The sequence below is a fragment of the Canis aureus genome, chromosome 3, assembly GCF_053574225.1.
Source record: "Canis aureus isolate CA01 chromosome 3, VMU_Caureus_v.1.0, whole genome shotgun sequence".
Lineage (NCBI taxonomy): Eukaryota > Metazoa > Chordata > Mammalia > Carnivora > Canidae > Canis > Canis aureus.
Genome location: NC_135613.1, coordinates 22,058,949 through 22,070,497, shown reverse-complemented (window position 1 = coordinate 22,070,497; position 11,549 = coordinate 22,058,949). Strand labels below are relative to the sequence as shown.

Below are 11,549 nucleotides of genomic sequence, written 5' to 3'. Positions count from 1 at the left end.
CGCTTCCCATGGCCCACGTTTCCAACATCCTGCCGCACTGTGCCAGTACACACATGCATGCACAAAAGCTCCTCCAGACAGGAAGAGCCACCTGTGGCCCACTCCATCCTGGGTGGGGGGGGGCCTTCTCCAGTCAGGCATCCCTGGTCCACCTCTCCCAGGCCCGTTTCTGAATCTGTAAAGCAGAATGCCAGTACCCACTGCCTGGCAAGATGCCTCCGGAGACAGACCACCCAGAGGACTACAGACTGCCTGTGAATGCACAGGTGTACCACGAGGCAGTACAGACAGCAGGTCAGCTGCACAGGCAGGCAGACAGGAGAGAGAATGAGATTGGGAGGGGTACACACAGAGCTTCGAATAGCTGTAGCAACAGCAACAGAAACTCAGGCAAATATAGCTGGTTGTAGGTGTACATTTTCTCATGCTGTATGCTTTTTTGGACATTTGGAATACTTCACAAATCTAACTGCAGCAAACGTAAGCCAAGCTTACAGAAAGCAGTAACTCAGATCACGTCTATCACTTAGTAGAAACTTGTCTCAGCTCCCTGTTGCTGTGTCACAAAATGTCCCAAAACTAAGTGGCTTAAAACAACAACCATGTTATATTTCCTCCCAATTCTGTGGGATGCCTGGGCCTGATCAGGTGGTTCTTGGGCTGTTCATGACACTGGCTGGAACTGCTGTCGCCTGAGGGGGACTTGCCTATGTTGGATGAGCCAGATCCCTCCAAAGCCACCTGTGACTGGATGGTGCCCCCAGGGTGCAGGGTGGTTGTGCCATAGTGACCGGGAAGGCCCAAGCTTCTCAGACCCGTGAGGGAGGTCTGCTAGGAGGCCAGCCTGCAGGAACCCCCACCCTCCCACCCTGCTGCCATGTCACAGTTTGTCCTGAGCTGGCATGGTCTCCAACCCTTCACCCCTCGCTGAGCCTGGGGTCTGCCCTAAAGTCCTTCCTGGCCCAGAAAGTGCCCAGGGCGGCAATCACACCTGCCCTCCTCTTCGCTGCCTCCAGCCCCATCTCCTGAAGCAGCCCTGATGTCACCAGCACCACCTTCCTCATCCCTGCTGCCACATTATGACAACTGAGGAGGGGCACAAGCAAGCCGGGACCCGTAGACAGAACCAGCCACCTCCATGTACCCAGTCCCCTGCAGCGCCCCCAGCCCACTGCGCTGGTTTGGCATTTTGGCAAATGGCTCCCTTTGGGAATGGGCTCTATCATCTGCTTCTCTACTGAGGACTTGAGGTTCTTCATCCACTCATTCAAACCCTATTTGTTCTGAAGTATGGAGTGCCCGCCCTGTGCCAGGGATATGACGGTCAGCAAAGCGGACCTAGTCCCTGCCCTCTGGGAGCTTACCTGCTAGTGACAGCAAACCCAGGACAGGATGCAGTTCCAAACTGCAAAGGGACTCCTGCGCAGAGCTCTGAAAGTCGGGAGGGGGCTCTCGGGGCAAGGGCAGAGGGGGAGGAGGTATTTCAGGAGAAGGAAGTTGTCCTACAACTGTGGACCCTTTTCTACCCTCCCTGGGCCATACCCTGAACCCAGAATCCCACAGGAAGCATTTCCTCCCGAAGCCCTGGAGGGGGTTATTACTCCAAGAGCCTCTTTTTGTCCACCTTTTCCCAAGTTTTAGCTCCCCAGCCCCACCCTTCACAGCAGACTAACATCCACAGGGCAAGAGTTCTCGACGGGCTGGGTCACTCACTAGAGCCTGGAGCCGTGCCTGGCACGTGGAGGGCACGCAGTCACTGTTGAGAACTCTTGCTGAATCAGCAAAGCTGTCCGTGCATTAATCCCCAGGGGGAGGAGAGGGGAGGAATTGCTCTGGCTGTTCTACTTACTCTCAGACCAAGGGGCTTGGGGCTGAGAAGGAAGGGCTTTGGGGGACAGGTTTCAGGGGCCTGACTTCACAGCTGCCCAGCCAGGCTCACACCTGACGAATCTCCCCCTGGGCGGCAGCACCTGCCTTTTCCCAAAGTGCCAGATGATTCTGATCAGAGCAGGTATGAGGCCTCTGGACTAGCTTAGTCTCCAGGGTCTGGGGGTTCATGGCTGCTTCCAGGTGGAGGTGCAAGGTGAGCCCTCTGAGCCTGCCTCTCCTCCCAGAACCCACAAGGTCCCCACTACCAGCTTCCCTTTACCTGTCCCCACCCCCAAACCAAGACCAAGTTTCTGGAGGTAGGCACCTCACCTGGCTGCCAGGAAAAGTGTCTACATGGGCTTTCTCTCTCTTTTTAAAACAAAAGGTTTCTCTTTATTTTGGAAAAATCTCTCTCTCTCTTTTTTTTTTTAAGATTTATTTAAGTAATCTCACCACCCAAAGTGGGGTTTCAACTCATGATTCAAAAATCCACCAACTGAGCCAGCCAGGTGCCCCAATTTTGGAAAATTGCAAACATACATAGAAGTAGAGAGAATCCAGACACCTGGGTGACTCAGTCGGTGAAGTGTCTGCCTTCGGCTCAGGTCATGATCTCAGGATTCTAGGGTCAAGCCCCGTGTCGAGCCCTGAGTCTGGCACGCTGCTCAGCCTGGAGCCTGCTTCTCCCTCTCCCTCTGCCACTCCCCCCTGCTTGTGCACTCTCTCTCTCTATCAAATAATTTTTTAAACAAATTATTTAAAAAGAAGTAGAATAGCATAATGAATCTCCACATAACTTCAACAATTATCAATACTTTCCATCATTATTTTGTCTCTCTCCTCCCTCTCTCTTCCATCTTTTCATTTTCCTGGACACTAATAGAGCAAACTTGGTCTTCATACTAATTCAGTCATAAATAACGTTTGCATATGTATTGCTAATAGATAAAGGCTTTTAAAAGCACAATGATGCCAGTCACATCCATTCAAATCGGTAATAATTTCTTAATATTATCTAATACCCAGGCTATGGCCCATTTTCCACTATTAACTCACAAATATCTTTTTATAATGAATGGGTTTGCTCGAATCGATCTGTACCCATTTCACATACTTCACTTGGTTGATTTGTCCCAACTCTCTAGTCTTCCACATGGGCTCTGAGGCTAGATTTGAGGTTCTCCATGGGACCAGCCAATTAATGTCACCCGGTAGTTCTTAAAGAATTTATTGGGGGGGGGGGCATGTGTGGGGGTGGGGGAGGTACAGAGGGGGAGGGAGAGAATCTCAAGCAGGCTCCAGCCCCAGGGCAGAGCTGGATGCTGGGCTCCATCTCACAACCCTGAGATCACCATCTAAGCCAAAATCAAGAGTTGGACACTTAACTGAGCAACCCAGGTGTCCCGATGCCACCTGGGAGTTTTTACAACACACCCATACCTGGACTTTACCTGGACCAATTGGGTGCGGATCCCAGACGTGAGCCTGGGCCTGAGTGCTTGCTTTATGCATTATTTATTTACTTGTTAAGCTCCCCACCTATCCACCCCACCCCCTGTGACACCAGCATGCCAGACCACCAGGGCTGGGAACCACTGGAATACATTCAGGTGATTGCACTCCCCAGTGGACAGGTGGCAGTGTCTAGTTATCACAACATGGAGAAGGGAGGTGATGCTAGTGGCCTCTAGTGGGTGAAGGCCAGGGATGCTGCTGCTCAATATCCCACAGTGTCCAGGACGGCACCCCACGACAAAGAATGACCCAGCCCCGGACCTCAGGTGCAGATCTGCAGATGCAGATATTCCGACCCTGGAACTGCTCTCAGGGGACCGAGGACTCCTGGGGGAGGAAGCAATTTAAACTGGATTATTTCTATTCCTCACCTCAACCCATACAGTTGAACAACTCATCCTCCTGGCCGCCTCTCATTAGCAGCCACCCCGCCTGAGGCTGGAGGCTCCTCCCTCGGCTTGGGGGCCACAGAGCCCACTAGTTGGGTGACCTGTGACATCCTGTGCCACAGGCCGCAGGGAAATGGACAGAATAAGTGTCACCCCCTTGCAGGGCCGTCCTGAGCAGGTGGTGACATGGTGGTTGTGGGCATAGGTGGCACTGTCAGCGACAGTTGTCCATTCACTGAGGTACACTGGGGCCCGGCACAGAGTAGGTGCTCAAAAAGCATTTGTAGAAATAATAAATTACCATTTGTCCTGGTTGGAAACTGAGACCCAGAAACAGGCTGAGCTCACAAGCAGCACCGAGCATTCGTTCAGCCTGCTGAGGGCTTCTCTGCCTGCAGAAAAGGCCTCTTTGGTTCTTCACCATGCCAGAACAAGGACCTGGTGGCTGTGCCCACCGTCCTTGCAGGCTTCCCTGCACCTCTGTCACCACCATTAAAGGAGACTGTTCCGAGCAGCCCTGCCCCACAGCTCACAGCCAGGACACAAGACCCTGGACAGCCCACCTTCCTTCCGAGGGTGGGGACTGGGGACCCTTGGAAGGAACACCCTGTCCCTAACCCTTCCTCCTTCTGTCCTTCTCTTGAGGGGGGGGGGCAGCTGTCCCTAACCCTTCCCCCTTCTCCCTCTGTTCTTCTCTTGGGTGGAGGAGGGCAGGGGACATGATACACTTTCTACCTGTCACTCCTAACTTGATACAAAAGATTGCAACATTTTTAGGAATGACTCAAAGGGAGAACACAGCTAGGATGCTGACTCTATTTCCTGCCACTGAATTCTTTCCTGCTTTTGCCAAGGGAGTGCCACTGCCCTGCTGTGACTCAGTTTCCCCCTCCAAGCCTCCAAAAGTACACACAGCACAGGGTGTGGAGACCTTGGGCTTGAAAGCTGGAGCTGGCATGAGGGGCTTCTGACAGTGACATAAAGAACCCACGGTAGGGGGTACTTTTGTTCCTCCCGGCTCGCTGGGAAGGTGCCCGCAGAGACCTTCTCATCAGGCAGCCTCCTAAGAAACCCATTTGGTTAAAAGGCCTCCACACCCACCGGAGGGGAACTGGAGTTACTCCCAGCTGGGCATCAGCAAAAACCTGAAGCCGGGGCAGCGGAAGCCGGGGCAGCGGGCCAGGAGGCAAGTCTTCATGCCCCCTCTGGCTGCACCCGGGGTTTACCTCGAGAAGTGGAGGGTGGAAGGGCCGAACCCGACACCAGGGAGGCCGCCTTTTGATCCCGAGGGCCCTCTGAAGCCCCACAGCTCTCCCAAGAGGGGGGAGGGGCGTTGCTTACTTGTCCCGCCCCCACCCCAGCCCCTGGAGCAGGGGTAGGGCGCTAGGGCTGGCGAGAAGGTGGAACCTCGCACCCCTGGGCTCCCCTCTCCGCAGCCTGGCGATGGGGCCCACTCCTCTGTGGCCACCTGGTCCGGGAGAGCCCCGCGCCCCTTCCCACCCAACCTGGGCTGGGGTGCACGGCCTCGGGCAGCCTGGCACGCAGCCCCGGGGAGGGGCCCCAACTTCCCCCGGGCCCCGCCCTCCCCCCTCCCCAGGCCGGGCGCGAGGGAACCGAGGCGGGCGCCGGGCGCGCCCCTGGCACGGTCCCCGGGAGGCGGCGGGCGGGCCTGCTCCGCCCCCTCCCCGGCCCGAGCCACCCGGCGCCCGCGGGCGGGGCGGGGCCAGGGGCAGCGCCGCCCCGAGGGGCCGGGGAGGGGGCGGCCGGAGGCGTGCGCGCGGCGGCGGCCCGAGCGGCGGCCGGGGCGGAGCGGGGTCCGCGCTGCCCGGCCGGGCCATGACCCCCGCCGCTCACTCTCGCAGGCTCGTCGCCCCGGTCCCCGGAGCCCGGCCGCCGCCGCCGCCCCCGCCGCCCCTGCCGCCCCCGCCAGCGCCCGGGCGGGCCCCGTGCGCCCCGGGCGCGGCTCCGCAGTGAGCCCCCCAGGAAGCGGTGAGTGCCCCGCGCCCCGCCCCGCCCCGCCCCGCCCCGCCCCGCCGCTGCCGGAGGACCCCGCGCTCCCCGCCGGCCGCAGCCCGCCCAGCCGGGGCGCCCAGGGAGGCGGGGGGCGCCCAGGGAGGCGGGGGGCGCGGGGGCGCGGGGGCGCGGGCGCCGGGGGGCGCGGGCCGGGCGGCCCCAACTCCGCGCAGACCGCTCTGCGGAGACGGGTGTGGGGAAAGTTGAGCCGAGCTCTGCGGTGCGGCAGCTCCCCGGGGCGGGGGCGGGGGCGGGGGCGTCCGCCCCCCACTCTCAGCCCGACACCCCGCGCTGTCACGAGTTCCCGGGAACGGGCCAGACCGCCATTCCTGACAGCTGGAGCCCAGCCCGGCCCGGGGTGGGGGCGGGAGGCCTCCAGAGGAACCATTTCCCCTCTATCGAGTATTTCAAACTCTATTATTTATGAGCCGCCTCACTTAGGGGCCCCCGTTGGCTCCCAGGGCTTCAAAGCAGGTTTGCAACCGCAAAGGGCGACCAGTGTGAACGCACGCTGAGCGCCGCGGCCCGGGAGACGCTGGGCTGGGCTGGCCGGGGCAGGGGGTGGGGCAGGGGGTGGGGCAGGGCGCTGGGCGCTGGGCGCTGGGCGCTGGGCCGCCGCGGAACCGCCTGGAGAGTCTGGCTCTGCTGGCTGACCAGCTAGGGGATCACCGAGGAAGGGCAGATGGAAGGCACTTCTGAGAGGGTGCAGCATTTGTGGCGCAAACACCCCATTCTACAGATAGGGAAACTGAGGCACAGAAGCAGAGCTGGATTGGCAGGCCCTGGCATTTCCAGCCCAACCCCCAGGAATGCCTTCACCTGTCCCCCTACCTTTACCTGGCCAGGCCACACCCACCTTGGGATCTTTGTCCCCACCCTGGCTACTGATTCCTCCAGATGGATGAATGGATGGATGGATGGGGGGGTGGAGGGAGGCAGGCGATGTATTTATGGAAAGACTTAATCCCTCTGCAAGCCCCAAGGAGGCTGAAAGCCTCACCACCTAATCTCCTCTCCCTGGAAGCCCTTCCCTTGCTTGTGGGGTGCAGCTCAGTGGACACGGAGCTGGAGTTGAGGTCACCCCTGAGGACTGGAGCTCGGAACATCCCCCCAGTGGGCGTGGAAAGAGAGCAGTGCTATCTAATATGTATGGCGCACTTGCCGCGTGCCAGACCCTGCAGCAGTAAGAGCCGGTTCCTGTCACTTGCCTTGTCCCTCTTCATCTTCCAACCAAGTCGTGTTATCCCCATTTTACAGACAAAGACACAGAGGCTTGTAAAGGTCATGGGGTGGCAAGTGGCAGGGCCAGGCCTTGAACCCCTAGCTGCCACACTTCAAGAATTGCTTTTGAATGTGGCCAGGGCCAGGCCAGGCCTCTGGGACCAGCAAGCGCAACATACACCCCCCCATTAAAATATTATTAAGGTATAACACATGTATGGTAATATGTGTACACCAGAAGTGTACACCCAGAACTGGAAACAGAACTTCCCCAGGAATCTCCTCCTGCCCCTCCCTGCTGCAGTGTCCCTCGGGAGCAGGTGGTGGTTCCACGTCTCCCAGAGGCAATGCCACATCTAGTTTACTTTTCTCTTTGCACTGGAAACCTTCAGGGCATGAGCTGGCAGGTACTCACTTCTGCGGGCTGGTAGTTTGTATCTCCTATCCTCAAGGCTGCTGTAAGAAACAACTGCATGTTTGGGGGGGGCACCTGGCTGGCTCAGAAGAGCATACAACTCTCACTCTCAGGGTTATGAGTTCGAGCCCCACATTGGGCATAGAGCCTACTTGAGAAAAAAAAAATTAATTGCATATTTTTAAATCAACCCTGTGGTTAATTAACCATTAACTTGACTTCTAATAGCATACCCCTTATTTTTAAATAAACATTTTTATTAACATAGATCATATGAAAAGAAACACAAACCATAAGCATTGAGCTTGATCACACAGAGTCCCAGAGCTGGCCGTGGGCAAGTATTTTGCTTAGAGTTATGTGGTCAATCACAGGGAGGCCAAGGCTGGACCCCAGGTGGCCCAGGACTCTTCTCCATGACAGAAAAGTAGGAGGGGATTTCAGTGGGTGCCTTGGCCTCCCCACCCCCATCCTCTTTCACTTCCTGTTGTGAGCCACTGTGGGCCTAGCAGCTGTCCTCGCTTCCCCTGAGAGAGGAGCTCACTGCCTCCTGCAGGTCCGTGGGCTAAGGCCAGGGAGATGCTCATGTTTGCAGTCTGTGTACCAGGATGGGAGGCATGTTAACGCTTGTAGCATCTGTTCCCAGCACAGACCCTCTGGCTGGAGTTGCAGGAATTCTAATCCTGTTACAAAAAGAAAGTGCCTTTTCTAAAGAAGGAAGAAAACCAAGATGTACCTTGTGCCTAATGGGAGCCCAGCATGGCCAGCCTGTTAGAACCTTCTTCCCTGTGTTGGCAGTAAGGGAACAGGTGTAGAGAGCTTGCCTACAGCCCCCGGCTGCGAGGGGCACCTGGTTCCATCCTCACTGCTGGGTCCTCGCCCCTAGGCAAACTGTCACATTCCTTAGCTATGATTCTTCATCCCTGCCCTCTCCTTGGGCCTCAAGTGAGGTCTTTGTTAAGGAGTGAGTCACGACCTCCAGAAGATCATTCCAATTCCATCTAGGAGGTGGCTCTACAGAGACCAAGATCAGACTTCCAGCTGGACTCAGCCTTTCACTCACCTTCCCTCCCTGGGCCTCCATGTCTTCATCTGGGAGACCCCTGTTAGAACCAAGACCACCTCTGTGGAGAGATGCCAGATTTAGCAAATAAAATGCAGGATGCCTCTGGTTGGCTCAGGTGGTGGAGCATGTGACTCTTGATCTCAGGGTCATGAGTTCAAGCCCTACGTTGAGTGTAGAGATTGCTTAAAAATAAAATCTTAAAAAAAGGGGGGGGCAGCCCCGGTGGCACAGCGGTTTAGTGCCGCCTGCAGCCTGGGGTGTGATCCTGGAGACCCTGGATCGAGTCTCAGGTCAGGCTCTCTGCATGGAGCCTGCTTCTCCCTCTGCCTGTGTCTCTGCCTCTCATTCTCTGTGTCTCTATGAATAAATAAATAAAAGCTTAAAAAAAAAAAGGGACACCCAGTTACATTTATTTTTTTTTAAGCTTTTATTTATTTATTCATGGGAGACATACAGAGAGAGGCAGAGACATAGGCAGAAGGAGAAGCAGGCTCCCTGCGGGGACCCCAATGTAAAACTTGATCCCAGGACCCCGGCATCACGACCTGAGCCAAAGGCAGATGCTCAACCACTAAGCCACCCAGGTGTCCCCCCAGTTATGTTTAAATTGTGGGTTAATGATGAAGGATTTGGGATATGAGTATGTCCCATGCAGAAATTAGGACTGCATATTTTACCTGGAGCCTTTTATCTACGGCCACTTCTAGCTGTAGATTTGTATGATTCACCCCAGAAAGACTCTCCCTCACACTCTAGAGCCCAACCTCTGATCCACAAAAGAAGTAACTGAAGGAAATCAGCCTGCACTAGGCCAGACTTCAAGAAGTAGGGTCCCCCCAATCAGTCAGTGGTTCTATACGTTGGATAGGGAGTGCTACATCTTAATTACTTTTTATTTTGTGCCGAGAACAAGTATATGGGTTTACTTTTCTCTGCATGGCAAACATGTAGAAGGTGAGCTGGGAAGCTTTCACGGCTGTGGGCCGGTAGTATCTTCCAAGCGGCTATCAAAACAGTAACAGACAACTTGGCCAAGTGTGTCCTTCCCCTGGAGATGCTCATGGTTTTAGTGAACACTGTGTGGTGTGCAAAGCAGCTGATACCCTTCTATCTTGATTGCTCAGAGGAGAGACAGACCCCTGCAGGAGGAAGGAAGTGAGTATCATTGCCGGTCCCTATCGCCAGAAGAGGATCCTGTTGTGGCCATTTGGTGGTAGAGAGATTTTTATGCCTGGATGCAAGAAAGAACCTGTTCTACTTCAAGCTGTTGTGCAAATAATTAACAATCTGATATTTCAGAGGGAGCATAAACAGCCCGATTCAATATGAAAGGGAGGTTTTTCACACTCCTGCAAGAGTGTGAGAGAGAGAACATTTAGACCTAAACTAGCAGTTCTCCCGGGCCTGACTGCACTTGTGCCATCTTGCTGAGCTAAGGGGGACCCCTCCCACTCGATCTTTTCTTCCCTCCCTTAAAGCTCTTTTTCCTGATTGCAAAAATCTGTATCTTTGTAACAAACGTGGCCTATGGAAGGATGGGGTGCTGAAGCTAAGCGCCAGGACGGGTCCTGAGCCTCGGCTGCAGCTTACTAGCCCCTGGACCCCTCAGAGCTCCATGCCCTGCTCCATCCGTAAAATGGGGTAGTAGTAATGTTTATCTCTTAGGGCATCGTTAGGGTCCAGGGGAATTAATTTTTATAATTATCCTGGCCCAGGATTTGACCTCTTAAAAGCATTAACTGGGTATCTGTCAGCATTCATTGCCACAGTGATGACAGTGAGGGAGTTTATGGTAGAAGCAGCTTCGCTCCCCACGGTCAGGCCCCCATTCACATGGTTGTGGAATCAGGCTTGTGCTTCTCCCTTGCAGACAGCTCGTCCCATCCCCTGGGCTCTCTCCCACCAAAGCCTTGCTAGTCTCTGCCTAGATGGCCCCCACCAACAGCTCCATCACAAAGGGATGGAGTGGACACGGCTCGTATCCGTGGCTGCAGGTGGATCACCCCTGGGAGCTCCCCCTCCTGACACAGCAGCCCATACCTCCAAACAAGGGTCCCCAACACGGGTTGCCCCCTGTTGTCTTCTAATGCCAGGCCTTCACAGGAGTGCTGGGTGACAGTGGCGACCATCCCCCAGGCTAGTGGCAGGACACCCGTTTTTACAGATGAGGACACAGAGCCCAGTGAGCCCAACTTCAGCTCCTGAGACTCAGAGAGGGAAACGACATGCCTGAGATCACACAGCTCTCAGACCCTGGTTCTTCCGTGTTCCTCTGGTCCGCTCCCCACCTGCTGCCTGGTTTCTGTCCCCGTGCAGAGGTAGAAGCAGGATGACCAGGGTTATGGCCCATGTGCTTAGACAAGAAATGGTGGTTTGTGAAAATTCTCCATTTGGGAATTGTAGAAAGCTGACACAGAATCCCTACACACTGACATGACTCCGTGGCGTGACCTTTGTATAACCGCAGTGCAGCTTCTTGTCCCTGTGTCCCCGGAATCCAGACTGGGGCCAGTCCTCGTTCCCCCTCCTCCTCTTGCTTCCTTGATCTGGCTGTTCTTTATTCTCCCTGCCTCTTCCCTTCCTCCCTTCTTCTCTCCTTCCTTCTCCTTCCCTCCTGAATGTTTTGAAATGAGTGTTTTTCAAGTTACAAGAGAGCTTTAGAGACAACACCTATCAATTCAGGACAACTCTTGGGGAAGTGGTACTCCTGGCATAAAATAACACAGCCTTCCCCAGACCAGAGCCACAGTCCCCTGAACACAGCTACAACTGCATCAGAGAAGTTTCTAGGAAAATAGTGTCTGATGCACAGAACTGCTCTCTGGGCCACAGCTGGGGAGGCAGTGGTGGGCACAGAGACTGTGGGACCCCTGTTGCTGCTCTTTCTCTGCTTTTCTTTCCCTGGTTGACCTCTCTTGAAATAGTTTGAAGCTTCCAGAAAAGTTGCAAGAACATAAAGCACTCCATGTCCTTCCCCAGAGATGAGCATTTAGCCACATTTCCTTTAGGGTCTCTCTCTGTCGTACACATGGCTTTGTTGATTTTCTAGCTGGGCCATCCG

The 11,549-nt window shown here is 55.3% G+C and overlaps 1 protein-coding gene across 1 annotated transcript in view; it reads left to right on the top strand.

Annotated features, from left to right (window-relative positions):
- Positions 1-212: 212 nt before the first annotated feature.
- Positions 213-11,549, top strand: part of C3H16orf74 (chromosome 3 C16orf74 homolog) — a 36,554-nt gene continuing 25,217 nt past the window's right edge. The window contains exons 1-3 of the mRNA XM_077882933.1: positions 213-281; positions 2,115-2,186; positions 5,210-5,762. Coding sequence (XP_077739059.1) covers positions 213-281; positions 2,115-2,186; positions 5,210-5,762 — 694 coding nt within the window. The remainder of the gene's footprint in view (positions 282-2,114; positions 2,187-5,209; positions 5,763-11,549) is intronic.